Source organism: Topomyia yanbarensis, chromosome 2 (genome assembly GCF_030247195.1).
Source record: "Topomyia yanbarensis strain Yona2022 chromosome 2, ASM3024719v1, whole genome shotgun sequence".
In the NCBI taxonomy this organism is placed as follows: domain Eukaryota; kingdom Metazoa; phylum Arthropoda; class Insecta; order Diptera; family Culicidae; genus Topomyia; species Topomyia yanbarensis.
The window spans coordinates 121,200,278-121,218,180 of record NC_080671.1 but is presented as its reverse complement, the minus strand read 5'-3'; the positions used below and the strand labels follow the sequence as shown (position 1 = coordinate 121,218,180).

Genomic DNA, 17,903 nt, shown 5'->3' with positions numbered 1-17,903 from the left:
CTACTGCTTGCATTAAGCCTAATATGATTCCATAATCACCAACTCGAGACAGAACACAATGAAGTTATTCCACGAAGTTGCCAAAAAGCGGGGTCTCCAAAATGTCGATGTACCTTTTCAGAATGGTAAATATGTAGAGCGGTTGGAACTGGAAACTTTCTAAGAGTGATTTTTTACGATTTTTTTTCAATAGAATAATAATGTTTGGAATATTTACGACACTTTTCTCGTTGCATATTTGCCGCTTTACTAGGATAAATAAACAGAACGAAGCCTAATGTGGCTACGCCACATCGCTTCATGGCAAGTGCTGTCCGACATCGCTCCGCTCCGTCGGACTTAAACTAATTTAAGCCCCTATGTTTGAGTAATCCGGGCAAACGAGTGGATCACAGGTTTGCTTGCGCGAGGCCGACGGCGGGCCGGCGGCCACCTCGTCCGGCGGATCCTCAGCGGCTTTACGCCGCTTCGGATCCTTGGCCTCGGTTATGCGGCTAGGCCGCATCGCACTGGCCGAAGGATATATAGACGAATAGTCATTAGGGCGAGGCACACTAGGTCGAATGCACCAAACAGGGTGAGAAATAAAGCCTTTGGAACTGAAAACAAGATTTGAACGAAGCTTTCAACAATTTGATTGGAACCTTTGAAAGAATTTGATTGGAACCATTGAAAATAATATTTACGTCATCTTTCTCGCTGTAAATATGCAGCGAATATCAAGGTGCTGGGTCATTAGGCTGAAAGCCGGTAGGCCGAATGTCGTTTGGCCGAATGCCGTTAAGCCGACTGGTCAAATAAGAATGACAAATATGTAGAGCAGTTGAAACTGAAAATTTTCAATGATGATATAGTAAATAATATCAGTTTGAGCACAACTTTCCATACTACCTGTCATGTAGAATGTTAAACACGGCAAGTTGGTCGTTGTTCCACAGGCTACTGCTTGCATTAAGCCTAATATGATTCCATAATCACCAACTCGAGACAGAACACAATGAAGTTATTCCACGAAGTTGCCAAAAAGCGGGGTCTCCAAAATGTCGATGTACCTTTTCAGAATGGTAAATATGTAGAGCGGTTGGAACTGGAAACTTTCTAAGAGTGATTTTTTACGATTTTTTTTCAATAGAATAATAATGTTTGGAATATTTACGACACTTTTCTCGTTGCATATTTGCCGCTTTACTAGGATAAATAAACAGAACGAAGCCTAATGTGGCTACGCCACATCGCTTCATGGCAAGTGCTGTCCGACATCGCTCCGCTCCGTCGGACTTAAACTAATTTAAGCCCCTATGTTTGAGTAATCCGGGCAAACGAGTGGATCACAGGTTTGCTTGCGCGAGGCCGCCGCTTCCGCTTACTTCATCAACACCAACAGATTAGATCATTCGATTTCTGATGCATGTGGACTTGCGGTTTTATGTGATTCGGCCTTTTAGGGTTTCGGCCTTTTGTGGTAGGTTAGAACATCTTCGGCCTTTTGTGTTTCGGCTTTTTGTTATTCGGCCTTTTGTGATTCGGCCTTTTGTACCGCTCCCAAATTGTATACCATTGAAGTATTTTCTTACCTGAAGTAATATAATGAAGCTAAGCAAAACTTTGATACTATATTCCGTTCTGTTTTATGAGACTTCATAACAATTTGATAACATTTATAGAGCTAATGCTATAAACCTATTTGGTCACTAAGAATCGCTCCTGGCTGGTCCTCGAACAGTGGTTTACTCGGAGCAACATTTTTTTTAAATCATAAAAAATGCAATATCTTCGAAGCATATCCGTATGTCACGAATACAATTGTTCACTGTAATGGCGGCGTCTTGCAGGAATACCAAACAGGAACGCAAAAATTGACAAGTTGTATAGTCAATAGTAATACAAAGCATAGTCAGTTGAAAATCACTATACGCAAAAGGTGTTTTCAAGAAGGATCACGTTCACACGAACAGTGTATTTAGTTATTTTAACCTTTCCATTCTTATAACAATGATATTCTTAGTCTTCGTCACTGATTATTATATTGTGCGCAAAACAATTAAAAGAATTGTAGTTATAACAATGACATTGGTTCTTTGCAAGAGGTGTACCATGGTTGTATTTTCATTTTAACATTATGTTTTATAGTGATACAGACTATTTCATTGTCAGTTTTAAAATGATAAATATTGTTGGATTAAGCATGTTCAAAAAGTCATACATACCAACAGTATAGTTGAGAGGTAGTCGATTTGTCTGTTATTTTTCATGATACAGAAGTTCAATATTACCGATCTCATGGTCATTTTTTTTATTTTGGCGAATAGTTAAAACAACCATAAAAGTCGGGTCACGGATACTATAGTTTTTTGCTCAGTGTATGCTCAAGAACGACACACTCACCATTGGTCGGAGCAAGAGCATAATCTTGTCAGCTGAAAATTTCGTACAGTTAGGGTTGCCACCCCTCCGGATTTGACCCGGAGACTCCGGTTTTCGGGAGCGATCTCCCGGTTTTACATCAATTTCTCCGGGTTTGGTGGGAAGAAGCATAGGTTGAATTTTTTTGAAATTAATTGATTCTTTACAAAATATTTAAAAAAGTCTAAGTTAACTATTACTCTACTGCCCATAACAGCATAAGAGTCCCATGTTGAAAAACAGCAAGCAGAGAAAAACGCTGTTCAAGATTGTCCCATCCATTGAGCCAAATGGATGGGACAACCATGTTTTGGTATTTTTTTTTTCATATTTTCTGAACAAACCCGGTTATCTTATTTATGCAGTGTGATTCAGTGGTGATACAGAATACAATCCAACGGATAACTCCTTTTCAACAAAAATCCACATGGGACTCTTATGCGTTTATGGGCAGTCTAGTTCAGATTTATTTTGCCCGACTAACCTTTTGTTTCAAGGTGGCGAAGATGAGTTCACCAAATATTAATAATTTCTTTCACAAAGCAATGAAAATGAAAAACAAATAAAATTACTACAAATTAACCTTCCGGCAGTCGCGATCTGAAAATCTATCGAAATCGTCTTAGGGTACCAGCAGCTGCTCGTTAGGTAGGCCATATGCGCGACTTTCGGAGGGTTAAGGAAAGTAATATTTCGTCATGTGCTACAATTGAAATATTGCATTCCACTATGTCGTTCAAAATGGTGTAAAAAAGTTTTTTTGTTGCAATTTTACCAAATAATTTCACTCATAGTGGTGCTTATCACCAGCTGCACTAAGGTCTAGCAGATTTGTTCTAATCCAACTGACTAGGTCAACATCAAACGAGTTCTTCCGGTGTTGCTGCTACTCCGGCAGCGATCCTTAACTGGGCTAGGGAGGTGAGTTTGCCCCTTTGTCGTGAAATGAAAATTTATTGGTGATGAATAACCGACACCACATAGTGTGATGCCGCAGCTCTGCCTCGTTTGCTCTCCTTTTCCTGTTAGTTGTGGAGGAGAGCAATGCTCGTTCAACTTATCCTCTACAGTGAGAGTAGCTGGTGTTTTTGCATTCTTGGCACTTAGTCGGGAAAGTGAAATACTACACCACATTAAACCGATAAAACCGTTCTCAACCGTCAAAAAATTACAGCTTTACTTTAACGTAGTAATTAAAAGCGATTAAAGTGCTCTAAAACGCCGAGCAATCGCTTTGATTCCAATTTCTGTCTTGTTCCACTCAAAATCCACCCCCCCCCCGATCAGTGAAAATCTCCGGGTCAAAGCCTTTCCAGAGGTGGCAACCCTACACTCAAAAAAAAGTAAACGTTATGCCTATTGATTTTACACATAGATTTTTGCAATTAACGGAGGCATATAGACACTATTTGCTGGTACATAAACCCAATGTGTGTATTTATAAGAAATATTAATCTTACATGCACATTTCATAACTATTAGGTACATAAAACCCCATTCTATAACAATATGCACATATAACTTATGTGTGTGCATACATAGTTTATACAGTTGACACATAGAAGGTATGTGTGCGCGAGATAACAATAGCATTTCTTCTTCATATGAATTTTAAGCGGTTTGAAGCAAATAGAATTAACGTTTGGATTTTTTTCAGTGTAGGTGTAGTAACTAAAAAACGGGGTCCAAAGTGCTGGACCGAGGCGAGATGCAAAATATGTGATTTGACAACCACAGCCTACCCCTGCCTTCAACACGGTTTACCTAATTTTACCTTCCTGCACGATACCACGAGATTAAGTTAAAAGTACTCAATTTTAGGTACACTGAAAAAAGTCCAAACGTTAATTCTATTTGCTTCAAACCGCTTAAAATTCATATGAAGAAGAAATGCTATTGTTATCACGCGCACACATACCTTCTATGTGTCAATTGTATAAACTATGTATGCACACACATGTTATATATGCATACTGTTATAGAATGGGGTTTTATGTGCCTAATAGTTATGAAATGTACATTAGGTTTATGTTCCAGCAAATAGTGTCTATATGCCTCCGTTGATTGCAAAAATCTACCCAGTTAAACTCATTCCGGAACCGGTTCGGATTTCTGAATGGAGTCATTATGGATTCCAAATCAAATGCAACAACCGATTCCGACTCAGAATCGGTTGTTGCATTTGATTTGGAATCCATACTGACTCCATTCAGGATTCCGAATCAAATTCCGAATGGTTTGACCGGGTATGTGTAAAATCAATAGGCATAACGTTTACTTTTTTTAGTGTAGTTTTTCGGTGGCGTGTGGACCGCCACTTTCCTCAGTTGGTCTGGGTTCAATCCCAGCCGAGGTCGTTGAGATTTTCTTGGGGTGAAAAAAATCTGGGGCAGCGCCTTCCTTCGGAAGGGAAGTAAAGCCATTGGTCCCCGGTCCATGAGTTGATGGGTCAATAACTAATCCAGATAGTGGAGGAGTCACCTCTCTGGCGTCGGTGTTTGGAAACTAACTAGAACATGAAGAAGACAGTACCGCTATGTAATACAGCGTGTTTTGCTTGATTGCACATTGATAACAATAACAATAAATTCAAACGCCTTCGCTTCAAATTGATGCTTTTTCATTCACTAACCTCGTCATTTGCTCTGTAGTGGCCAGTTAAGAATAAATGTCGACTTGTTTAGTATTTTCAAGGATACATGAGCATTGTGAAGTATGTTCAGGATACTTTTGCTTTCATGTCGTTACTCCAGCAGATATTCAAACGGTCAACGATATTGAAATTTAATGGAATGATGCTAACTGCGATTTGAGCTGAATATAGATTTATTCCTTCTTCAAACTTAAACCTGTCACAAATCAGCAGCTCTCTTGAGTAAAACTAGTGATTATAATTTGTTATTACGGTTAAACGAAAAGTAATTCAATAATTTTTCTTATGCACTAGAAGTATTGATTTCTTCTGCCACTTCTGTTTCCCTCGCAGGAGCAGGAGACATTTTTGCCCTTCGAATTTCTAATGCTTTCAGCCGATTTGCTGCTATCTTAGCTCGAATTTCATCCGACAATCCAGGCGATGGATCTTTGGGTGTGTTTAATGGAGTAGTTGACACTGGTGAGCTTATACTGTCATCTCGCAATAAATCAAAATTTCTCTCCGAAACGGATAAGTTTTCCACACCGGATGTGTTCAAATTTCCCGCACGAGAAATTGCTATTTGCTCTTCCAGCATGCTGTCCAAAGGATCCAAGGGTTGATTCATAACGTTCGACTCATATGCCAATCCGTCGTCATCCCTGTCTTCATCATTGGCGACTATTTCCGGTTCAAGCAAATCCATCCGGTATTTGTTCATGTAGGACTGCACTTGTTTCTTCCGGCCCAGAATTTCAATCTTTGCCAAGCTGTCGTCCAAGCTATATTTGGGATACATTCGGTGCGCCCAGTGTTGCATTCGTTTCATAACCGCGTCCAAATCGTCCTGTTCATGTCCTTTGCCACGAAACTTGATACTTTTGAAATGACCCTCCATATCAACGATACCCCTGGAACCGCAAAGTCGTTGAACATTCAGTACAAGTCGAGGGTTCTGCACAGTTCGCTTCTTCGGCTCAACTTTAACTTGGGTACCAGCTGCGTTATCAGCATCTTCAGCCGCGTCCGGATTATCATTTTCAACAGGACCGTCATCGTCGGATGGGATTTCACCGTCATTTTCGTTGCCAAACTCATCCGAGTTTCCAAAAAGAACATCTAGGTGGGACATGTTGCTGGAAAGGGGTTATTTATTGTAATAAATTAATGATCTATATGGTTTTATACTTAATAATTTCGTACCTGTTTTCCGGTAAAATATAAGCAAAACATAAACACCCGCGGCGCCAAACTTGTAAATAATTATTATAATGTTCTGCTTTATCGATACTTTCAACAAGAGGTGTGTGGAACACCTTCTTTCGCGAGCAGTGGTAACATTTATTTCACCGCCAAATTGGTAAACTCTTGTACACGCAGAACTTTATTTACACTCAAAAAATGTAAACGTTATGCCTATTGATTTTACATATAGATTTTTGCAATTAGCGGAGGCAGATTGACACTATTTGCTGGCACATAAACCTAATATGTGTATTTACAAGACATTAATCTAACATTCACATTTCATAACTATAAGGTAAATAAAACCCGATTCTATAACAATACGCACATATAACTTATGTGTGCGCATACATAGTTTATACAGTTGACACATAGAAGGTATGTGTGCGCGTGATAACATTATCATTGCTTCTTCATATGGATTTTAAGTGGTTTGAAGCAAATAGGATTAAAGTTTGGATTTTTTTTCAGTGTAGTCATCGATGGCAGACTTTTTTATCTACCTCGTTCGTTTCTTCTGATGTAAATTTTATGCATTGGGCATATTTGGTTTATCCACTCATTGAATGCTTAGTAGAAAATGTACAAAAAATCACAGCAGAATAAAAGAGATGAGAATAAAAAGTATGCTAAGGCTGTTCGCAACGCTGATGTACAGTAGAGTGGCTCGAATATGATATTTTTCAGCACAGCACAGCAAGTTTGGGAGCGGTCGGTTGCTTCCCGGTTTGCGCATTGCGTTCAAAGTTTGTATGGGATTTTATATGGGGAAATCTATTATTTTGCATTTACGTTAATAAAGATCGCTGTTTCATTCAATATGAAAAACCACTGGGGTGGCATTCCGCATCTCGATTCGAGTGACTCGATTCGAAATGTTTTGAAGTCGTTTCGACTAAATTGCGGCATTACGTATCGCATTCAACCAAGCGTTCGAGCTTGTTAGATGACGGTACTAGATTTCGACTGCCTGTTCGAGTGCAAACTGTCGAATAAGAGTATACACTGAGAACATTTATTTTTAATTCTGCTACGCATAAATTTCATAAATCCAACTTTGGTAAAATTTAAGAATTGTTGGGGAGTGGGTGTAGCGTATTGGTAAATCGATTGCATTGTACGCAGCGCACCTGGGTTCGAGTCCCGACCCCGCACATACGGTTAGAAGTTTTTCCTAAGAGATTTTTCTAACCCGAAGAGGCGAATGACCTTAAGGTTAAAAACCTCTATAATTGAAATAAAAAAAAAGAATTGTTTTAATTTATTTTGTTTTTAGTTGATTTTTATCGAAATATATATGGATAAGTTTCGCAAATATAACATTTTTTCTAGTACACAATAGGGGTGATAACTTTGAAATAAAATCGATGTTGTCAAACATCGACCCAAAAAGATCCGATGTAATATAGAAATACGTTTTTTTTCCTTTTATGTACGAAAAATAAATTTACCATATAAAAATAAATATACTATATAAGACTATTGATAAAAAACGAATCATTTCGTTTCATTCATGAAAAATAGTTTAGACATCGATGATAACTTTTGTGCACCGTACGGGCCAATCAACGTCAGATTTACAAATAAAATTTTTGTTCATTCCAAATTTTTTTCTTGCATTCTTTAGCTAAAAATATTTGACAGGTATTTTTGATATGGCTGAATATAATATTTACTTCAAGGTATGAACTTTCAAATTTTGAAGTTAGAAAAATTGAACATTTTTCAATCGCTGGTAGCTTGGAAAGTATTTGATGCATGGAAAAAATATTAAATTTAAAAAGTTGAGTTGAGAATATTTTTTTATAGTTGGATCAATTTTTTTGCTTATTTTTTAAATAATAAAAATCATGTTAAAAATGTTGTGTGAAATTTTTGCAGCGGATCTCAAAATGTTTTGCGAGATAAAACAATTATAACATTAAAAAGGGCAATTTCACATTAAATGCTATGTTATGGGCCAGCTTCAATTGAAATATCTCGTAAAGTAATAATTATAAATGTTTTAATAGAATAAAAAACTTATTAGTCCAAGCTTGTTTTATCAATATGTTTCTAACATTTGCAGAATAACAAAAAAACTATATCAGATTTTTATTGGTGATCTCATTCGAAAACGCACTTTTTTTATTAATAAATTTTTCCGTGCAACTAAGAGTTTCCGAGTTATCAGTGGTTGAAAAATAGTCCAATTCATAAAATTCAAAAACTCATAACTTGAAAAAAAAATCTATCGTATTCAGCCAAAACAAAAAATAGATGTCAATTATTTTGTGCTAAGAATGCAAGAAATTTTTTTGGTAAGAATTAAAATTGTAGTTGTAAATTTGACGTGACCCGTACATTGAATATGTAAAATTACTCAATTCTTCGTTCATCAAGAAGCCGTGAATTAGACGAAACGAACTATTTAAGATGCACGAAAATGCTTCGTTGCAGAAAACGAGTAATGATTTTTTTCATCGCATGGTAATTTCAATTCCACCTAAGATTTTTTTCGGTGTAAATTCACTGAATAAAAATAGTGATAGTGGTAAATAAATTGACCCAAACATGTTCATAATTTGTTCACGTCACTCACCCTCACCACCTTTTTCAATGCTTGGGCATTATTTCACTTCGATATAACTGTATTCTTGAACTTCTTACCACAAAATTTTAGTATATCTGTTTGACTGTTTAAGTTGAAGTACCGAAACATCGTAATGCCTAGCTGGTAGTGTCTCTTATTCGGACGTCAGTCGCATGATGGAATGTATTATCTGAAGAAATCGCTTTTATCAAATCTTTTTGGAAAATAATCATAGCGAGCAAACTGCCCTTTTCAATAAAAATGGCCAATTTTGCTCTAAAATTTTGGTTTTCAGGGTTTTTTCAGGAAACTGATAGCTTCCAAAAGCAACAATTTTTTTCAGCTATCGATGACGCAAAAATTTAAAAACTAGTTCGTTAAAATAGCCATTTTTAGTTGAAATAGTCAAGACAAAAATTCGTTTTCGTGTTTGTGGGATTTTCCGTGTACTTGTTAGTTAATTATTTTGTTATAGCACACAACTAGAGATAGGGAGAACACAATCAAAATGAAGTGTTTCCAGAAATTGTAGATGGTATAATTTTTAAACGGTTGATGCATTCAAATCGGTTAGTAATTCAATTTGACTCAAAGTTCTTTGCTATATAAGATAATATTCTGTATTTTCATGCATTACCGATATAACGATATAACACCTAATTCTGTTGGTGTATAAAACGTACATTATGGCATTGAATTCAAGCAAAGACAAATAATAAAGACGAAAATCATACGAAGAAAGCTTTAAAAATTTTAGGCTCAATTTACAATTCTGTGGTCCCTTCAGATTTGACCACACTCACCGCTTGATGGCGCTCCAGTTTGAAGTTTCTATTGAGAGTGTTCTGAGAAAACGAAAATAATCAACGCAGGCCTAGAAGTAGGCTATTAAATATAAACAAAATTTGGTATCCTTGCATTGTTCTCTGGACCAGTTGGGTGTGTAAATATGTTTATTTTCGGAATTGTATTCTATCTATATTTGTTTTTAGTATAGTATCTATCTGCAATGAAAATCTCTTGTTATCTTTCGGTCAGCCCCGAATTTTTGCGTTGATGCATCATGCATCCAACATTGTACTTTACGGTAAATGCGCCCACAGCAACCATACGGTATGGAATACAACACTGAAGTCGATTCTGAAGCTAGAAGGTTTTTTGCGATATAGCCGAAGACCCAGGGCTACTGTACGCAGCAGGAAGATATATGCTAAACATGTATTCAAACCCTAATGGAAAATCATTCTAACATCACTCTCCCTTTAGCTGGAATTCTGATCGGATCTTCCAATGTAATGCATATTTACAACAGTTCTACTGTCGGTTATGAAACGTCGTGTTGCCGTTGCCCGAAAAACGTTCAAGACGTTCCGAAAAAAATTGAAATTGTGAATTAAAAGGATAAATTTCGTACAACATAAATATTGTACGTGCCCAGCACCTCTACGATTGTTTTATTTTTTTATTTACGCTACCTCTACGAATATAGTGCAATTATACGTATGTAATAGTTATTTATTTCCTTACCAGACATAGGGAATAAATGCTCACCATTGGCATATTACCATGACATAAATCCAATTGTTTTTCGTTGTATTTCGATGGTTCAGTGCGGGTGTTCCAAATACAAAAAAAAATCAAATATTTGAATCCATCACTTATATGAACGAATACGTGTATTTCGATCACGACTTAATAGCATTTTCGTTTTTATCTGGTGCTGTAGCACTGGTGTAGTGCGAAAAAAAAGACCGACTGACTACACCCAAGTTTGAATGACTATTGCACCGACTACACCGGTGTAGTGCACTGTCAAAAACGAAATCGACATTCTGATGCTTATGAAGACTGCAAATCATCGAAATGCGCATATCTTTCGATACAAATTCTGGGATGGGAATCTATTGGAAAAACATTACACCGGGGATACGTCAAAAAATCCGAAAACAAATGTTCGTCTTAGGGCCGATTTTTTCACCCTCGCTTCGCGCTTAAGCCAAGTTAAAACGTACTGGTGAACCTGGTTTAAAAATTAAGCGAGGGTGAATAAATCGACCCTTAATGTTACTGTCATTTGGATGCACCCCGTAGGCGTCATAAATGATGCAGAGTTTATGATTTGGGATGGAAACCGGTGCCATACGGCGGAGTGATGATTTGTCATAAGATCTGTCACGGTAGACACCCGGAAATATTACGTAATTACGTTTCGGATACCATCACGCAAGTTTTGTGCGCCAAAATGTCTCAGCCTTTTAATACTTTATGATCAGAGGTGTTCGCAGGTCGATGCGATGTACTGTCGGAAACTGTGAGTGTGGTATTAAATCCCAGACATTATATTCCTTGGGCTTGCACATATTAACGGCAAGCACCGTTATTTTTACGAAATTACTGGACTGCAGTATATTGTTAAGTAGATTGCGATTCGTGCCGCGTAGCAAATTTTGTTAAATCAGACGAAATGATGACTGTAGACATCGGTCCTCGGAAGGAGGGCAAATTTTTTCGCAAGTTCTTCTCAACGAGTGAGATGTGTCCTTTAGTTTGTGTAATTAATTTAATCAGCAGGTAAAAGGACAATACAGCCATGAATTCAATGCAATTGTTAGTCTCCTGTTCTGGGTTTTCCACAACGCCAATGTTGTATCAAGATGATCTGAAAACAGTACAAATACAAACATTAGAATCAGAAAAAGAACGGTTTGCACAACAAATGGATTTTAGCGGTTACAAAACTCGAATCGGTCTGATAATCAAATTTTACAATTTACTGCTATTTAAATCGCACATAACGATTTCAGCCTTGGATGGCCTTGGTTTTTGATCGGGAACCTGTATTTTGCAGCACTGATAGGAGTGGATCTGAGAAGATTTTTTTCGTTAACTCGGTTATGGTTCTTTTTGCCTAGATACCTTTTAATTATTTTTTCCTTGGATAACTTTACATCATTAGAAAAATGAGTGCCTGTGTTTTCATGTCAGCGAAACGTCATGGTAGGGTTTGACATTTCGAGGGACCGTGAGTTACTTATTGGCGAATCCACAATGAACCAAAAAATTAACGTTAGAGGCAAGGCCCTGATTCAAGGCTATATTGTGATAATGAAAACAATTGAGGTATAGTCGGTAACAAATGCATCAATTAGAATATAAAATTGTTTAAATCACCACTTTGAAATCAAGAATGATCGTGATTCTATACATCTATCAAATAGCGGTTAGACAAGTCAAGGTGTCTTCACTTTGCTCCCTCGATTTGTTTTTACACTTTTTTATTATTACTTGGTGTAGGATAATTTCTTAGCAATATTTAGTATTACCTTTTCCAAAAAAAAGTATGTTCCTGATGGCGAAAATAGATATAACATAAAGTAGCTCAAAGTACGTGGAAGCTTTTTACACCTTTTGGTAATTTTGCATCCTCTAAGTATTCCGATTATTAAACAATTTAAAGAATGACATGAAATAAAAACACAAATCATAATCTCGAACGACAGTCGACAGCAATAAAACTATCGAGCAAATACGTTCGACTCGAGTCGCTTTCGAGTTCGATTGTTTTGGTTCCATAATGCCAACACTTCTCGATAATCTAGTATTTCTTCGAGCGAACTCGATCGAAAATTTACTTTCGAGCTCGGTTCGAAATACATAATGCGAAACAAGGTCGAGTTGATAGAATTTTGATCGAATCGAGATACGTAATGCCACCCCAGTAGAAACCAAATGCGTAAAAAATACACATTCATGAAAATCGCCCTAGAATGAAATTTGAAAATAGAATGATTTCTGAATTTAAAAAAAAGACATTACGAAACATCGATTTCACATTACATATTTCCCTCTCATAAAAGTATACGAATCTCGATAGGGATTCTGTTCTAAAGCCACAAAACTAAATAAAGACCCTGATCAGAATATTTTTGTTGGCTTCCAAAGCAATCAAAATTACGGAACTGGTGCATATTAGCAACATCGATTCCGCCACGGTTTCGGCAACGAGCCGATAATTTACAGGTTTCGCTACGATCCACTATTTGTAGGTTAATTCGATTGAAAGGATTTTTCACCCACAGTTCGAATCTTCCAAAAATGGGCTATTTGACTACATAAAATATGTAAAGTTTTTTTTCAGTGTACTATTGAAATCGCAGTAAAATTCTGACAGAACGAAATATCTGGCAACGCTGTGTGTTCAAAGATCTGTCAAGACGAATAAATACTTCAAATTTATTTTCATCAATCCGCAATTCCATTTTATTGTTTTCAGTGATAGACACGTGCGGTTTAACAATTTCAACGGTTTTCCAAAAATTCTTCACAGGTAAGCAGTTATTTTGTACTACTAATTATTAGCTTATATTCAATTGAGTACGATGCGAGATTAGATAGATAAAACTATATTATAAACTCGTATTTTCCTTGGAAACAGGTTTTTGCCGGCAGCGCTAATTCTTTTACTTAACCTCAATTTGTTTAACAACTGATCACAATGACTGAAGTCGAAACAAAAGTTGCTTCCACCGAGGAAACTAGCAAAACGGAAGAGGATGCTCCAGTGGCACCTGAGGAGGATATTGCGGATGCAGCTGCTCAAGGTGCAATCGATGATACTGCTCATGTTTCCACAGATGATGAAACGCCAGATTCAAAAGGCCAAACGCAGGAAAACGTTTCCAAACTAGAAGCTTCGATCATTCGTCAGTTGGAGTACTACTTTGGAGACGCCAACCTGTCGCGAGATAAATTCTTGCTTGAGCAAATCTCGAAAGATGATGGTTGGGTGTCGTTGGATGTGCTGCTGACGTTCAAGCGCCTGAAGACACTGAGCGAAGATAAAAAAGTAATTGTTGATGCGATTGAGAAGTCTGATGAGGGTCTTATTGAGATTAGCGAGGACCGTTTAAAGCTGAGACGCCACCCGGAAAGACCGGTGCCGGAGCAGAATGAGGCAACCAGGAAGGAAATTTACGCACGGACAGTGTATGTTAAAGGATTTGCTTCAGAGGACGGTACTCAAATGAACGAGCTAATTGAGTTCTTCGAACCGTTTGAAAAGGTTAGCAATATCGTGATGCGTAAGTATCACGATAAGGCAACGAAAAAATATCTGTTCAAGGGTAGTGTCTTTGTTACCTTTGCTACTAAGGAGCAATGTGCTGAGTTCCTGGGTAAGGAGAAAATTGAATACAAAGGAAAGGAGCTGATTTGCAAAATGCAGGACGACTATTTCGAAGAGAAAAAAGCGGAACGAAAGAAAAAAGATAAAAAGAAGCAGGAGGAAAAGTTGGATATTTCCCACCTTCCGAAGGGGGCTTGCGTTCATTTGGATGGTTTCGGGAAAGAAACAAGCCGGGAGACAATTAAGGAGACGATTTTAAAAATGGACGAATCTCTGGAGGTTGCTTTTATTGATTATCAGAAAACTGATAACAATGGAGTCGTACGGTTTGCGGCTGAAGGCAATGGCAAAAAGTTTGTTGAAAAATTGACCGACAACAAGGTGAGTTTGTCACTGTAGAATACTTTTCATTAGATTACACTCAATTTTCTTTTAATATAGATCAAAATCGACGAGCAAGACATCACTGCTCGCTTACTAGAGGGTGATGAGGAGATCGAGTTCTTGCGGAAGGTCGTAAAGGATCAGCAAGCTCGTCGACAGGCCAATAACGCATGGAAGAAGGGCCGCCAGCAGAAGGGAGGTAAACACAACAGAAACAGCAATAACAGTAATGACAAGAAGCGAAAGCACGAAGGGGAAAATGCTGGAGAGGAACCTGCCAGTAAGAAAACAGTAAAGGAAGTAGATGCCTAATACTTTTCCTGAACGTTGTCCTAGATTGATAAGAATATGTATTTTCACGATAGGTGGTAACATTTAACAAGGGCAATTTAAATTTGAGTCTCCGAATATAATTTCGGAATTGTTTTTTTTGTATTTTAAGCACTTGAAGTTTAAATATCTCCGATATTAGTTTAGTTTTTTTGCTAATAAGAATATAACATTGACGGATTACCGTAACAGGAAGTGCTACCCTGAAAATTCCCAGCAATTGTGTTACAAATGAAATATCACTGTCCAATGCTCAGTCAAAATGATTCTTGTTCGGGTGCAATTGGGACATCTCAAAACGTCAATCCCGTATTAACACTTAACACAGAATGACAGAATCTTCTCTACTGCCTATAATCGCAGGTCAGTCCCATGTAGATAGGGAATAATATAGAACATGGGAGTAACTTGCGATTGTAAGCAGTTAATATGCATTAACCGTATGCGCAGTGTACGAACATCTGACCGCGCACCCGGCCCCATGAGCGTAGAGGTTCAGAAGCTGTCCTTCCATGTTACTCAAGAAGAAATTGCTTCTATATGCTGTTTTTAATGCCCAAATCATAACCACATCTGCTGACCAGAAATAACCAACACCTGATATTCATGTTACTTCAAAAGTATTTTATCCAAGACTATCTTGGGTGTGCCGTACAATATTATAGAAGCACTGTTTTTCATTCACATAGAACTGTCCAATCCTCAGATAACTAGGTTTCTGGGTATCAAAAAAATATCAAAAGTAAAAAACCTAGGAATCCAAAAGTACTGGTAATTCCCTTTTTACTCCCGATATGGAATGACTACTTGTTTTTGGCCATCTACCAATATATGGGGCCCTATTCTCACAGTCACGTCACTTAGTGACTAGAGCAAAATTTCCTTCTAGTCACTACGTGACGTGACTGTGAGAATAGGGCCCATGATCCCATATAAATAAGTTGTTAGAACCCACAATGCGATGCATGTCTAATGAAGTTGTTGTTTGATTCGACATTAAGTTCCGGTGTTGGCTCCATTGTAAAAAAAAGATTAATATCCGAAGGATACCCCTCGTTTGAGAATGCAAGTAATTTAACACACGATTAAAATTATTAACGGAAATCACCTTTATTTCAACAAATTCCACATAATGTAGTTGATTTTCGGTTGCGAACTCGATTCAATATATTTTCCTAATACTTCCAATTCACAAGTCCTAGACTGTGTGTTCAACACATCAGCTTCTAATTTGTATGAAAGGATGCTCCATTTACTAATGTTCGTTCATCATAGTTATTTGGTAATCTCCCGCTTTCATGTACCTCGGCTGTTTAACCAACCACCACAAGATTATCCTCTGGGAACTCGTAGTGGGGTACCTCCAGGTTGAGTGGAGCTGGTCCCTTTCGGATACGACCCGAAGCATCGTAGTGAGAACCGTGGCACGGACAATAGTATCCACCGAAATCACCAGCGTTGGCAATCGGGACACAACCCAGATGCGTGCAGACACCGATGACCACTAGCCATTCTGGTTTTTGAACGCGATCCTACAAAGTAAAAGAACGGTTTAAAAGCTGCGTCGTGCGAATCAACTGACACATACCGCATCCGTCTGGGGATCACGAAGCGTACCCGTATTGACTGCCTGTTCGGTCGAAATCTCCGCGGCGGTACGATGACGGATAAACAACGGCTTTCCACGCCATTTGAAGGTAACGGACTTTCCCTCCGGGATATCGGAAAGCTTCACTTCGATCTTAGCCATGGCTAAAACATCGGCCGACGCGCTCATTGACGATACGAAAGTTGCCACCATCGACTTGGCCACATAAGCGGTACTTACAACGGCACCTGTAAACGAAAGCATCATTCCATTGCGCTCATTCTGAAGAACATGATACATACCTCCTACCATAAGGTAGGTGAAGGCAGCACGATCATCCGCTGAGTTGTTCTTGGCATTCGGTCGTTTAACTGCATCCCGCCGATAATCGGAGAAATCCGGCACTCGAATATCAGTATGAGCCAATCGAATTTGGCCAGCAGCTGTAAGAGAGACGGATTTAGATAAGGCATGATAAAACCTATGACACTATGACGCTGTTAAAATTATCCAAACTCGGAAAATTCTACAATAAGCACTACCGACAGAGAAATTTATTGTTTGATTTAGTCTATGATACGGTTCACAGTTTCTGCCAAATTTTTCTTCACATCTAGATTACAAATTATATTTTAAAAAAAATTGAATTTCAGATTCTTTTTTCGCTTGGATTTACTTGTGAAAACGATTCTAGACTAGCAATTTGACATTACATAACACAATTTTCATCTGTCAAAGCGTCCTTACATCACAGCTGGGAGAAAATTTTCGAGGACTAAGCAACATAATAGAATTAAAACTAAAGCAACAACCTGCAACTCCGGACACTACCCGGACAACATTCCGAGGCAGCACGCAGTGCGGGGAGCTAGCAACAACAGGGGTCGGACCTGCGATAGTTGGCTCCGATGCAGCTTTGACGGGCACGGCTGCTGCTTTGACACCGCTGGCCACGGATTGAGAAACCGCGCGGACGTACGATAGTTTCGCTAGATTTCCGATCATCCTGGTCCGGTTGGTTACGGTGCGGTGATAATATTAATTTCGGGAACTTTTCCTGCACTATACGGTGAAAACGATGCACGCTTTTACCACACCACTAGCGGATGACTGCGATGATGACTGCAAAACAAGAATTTTTTCAACGATTTTGACGTTTAGTTGAAATAAGTGTCAGTGCATAAAAATGTTCAACAGGGTTGGGATTTGAACAGCTGATGAATTTTGTGAAGCAGAAGCGGGAAAATTTTTTCACTTGTTTAATTTTCAAACTTGTGGGATTGGAGCGAGGGACTCTTGTCTCATCCATTCTCGGTGCAGTTGGAGTAAATTTTAAACCGAGATGTCCTAATCTTGTACGGGACGTGCGGATACGAAAAAACCTAAGGGCATGTTCAGGAGCGTTTTATTTTATATAGGAGTTTCAAAGTAGAAGTGGAACTGAAACATTCACATCCCCAGCGAGCATTTTTTATTATTTCGAACAGTTTTGTTTCAAAATTTAAAACCGTTATACGACGCCGTTCTATTTGTTGCTGATTTAAAAACACGTTCAGAACTGTGTTTTAAATACATGCAAAGTTTTCAGCACGCACACTTAGAACCGATAGATTGGGGAAAA

General features: G+C 38.2%; 3 protein-coding genes across 4 annotated transcripts; 1 reads left to right on the top strand and 2 right to left on the bottom strand.

Annotated features, from left to right (window-relative positions):
- Positions 1-5,211: 5,211 nt before the first annotated feature.
- LOC131679731 (protein TIPIN homolog) lies at positions 5,212-6,353 on the bottom strand. Its single transcript, XM_058960476.1, has 2 exons — positions 6,242-6,353; positions 5,212-6,174 (listed from the first exon to the last, which is right to left on the bottom strand). Exon 2 carries the CDS (start codon positions 6,168-6,170, stop codon positions 5,340-5,342), a length of 831 nt encoding a protein of 276 aa, XP_058816459.1. The 5' UTR covers positions 6,171-6,174; positions 6,242-6,353; the 3' UTR covers positions 5,212-5,339.
- A 6,705-nt stretch (positions 6,354-13,058) lies between these two features.
- Positions 13,059-14,910, top strand: LOC131679729 (la protein homolog). The gene is made up of 3 exons (XM_058960473.1): positions 13,059-13,182; positions 13,291-14,361; positions 14,422-14,910. Exons 2-3 carry the CDS (start codon positions 13,351-13,353, stop codon positions 14,674-14,676), a joined length of 1,266 nt encoding a protein of 421 aa, XP_058816456.1. The 5' UTR covers positions 13,059-13,182; positions 13,291-13,350; the 3' UTR covers positions 14,677-14,910.
- Positions 14,911-15,779: 869 nt separating this feature from the next.
- On the bottom strand, positions 15,780-17,442 carry LOC131679732 (cytochrome b-c1 complex subunit Rieske, mitochondrial). 2 transcript variants are annotated; one of them, XM_058960477.1, is made up of 4 exons: positions 17,095-17,442; positions 16,585-16,725; positions 16,283-16,530; positions 15,780-16,226 (listed from the first exon to the last, which is right to left on the bottom strand). In XM_058960477.1, exons 1-4 carry the CDS (start codon positions 17,285-17,287, stop codon positions 16,008-16,010), a joined length of 801 nt encoding a protein of 266 aa, XP_058816460.1. In that variant the 5' UTR covers positions 17,288-17,442; the 3' UTR covers positions 15,780-16,007. The 2 variants fall into 2 exon arrangements, with proteins under 2 accessions (XP_058816460.1, XP_058816461.1); XM_058960478.1 differs by having other exon boundaries at positions 17,173-17,442.
- Between the last annotated feature and the right edge of the window lie 461 nt (positions 17,443-17,903).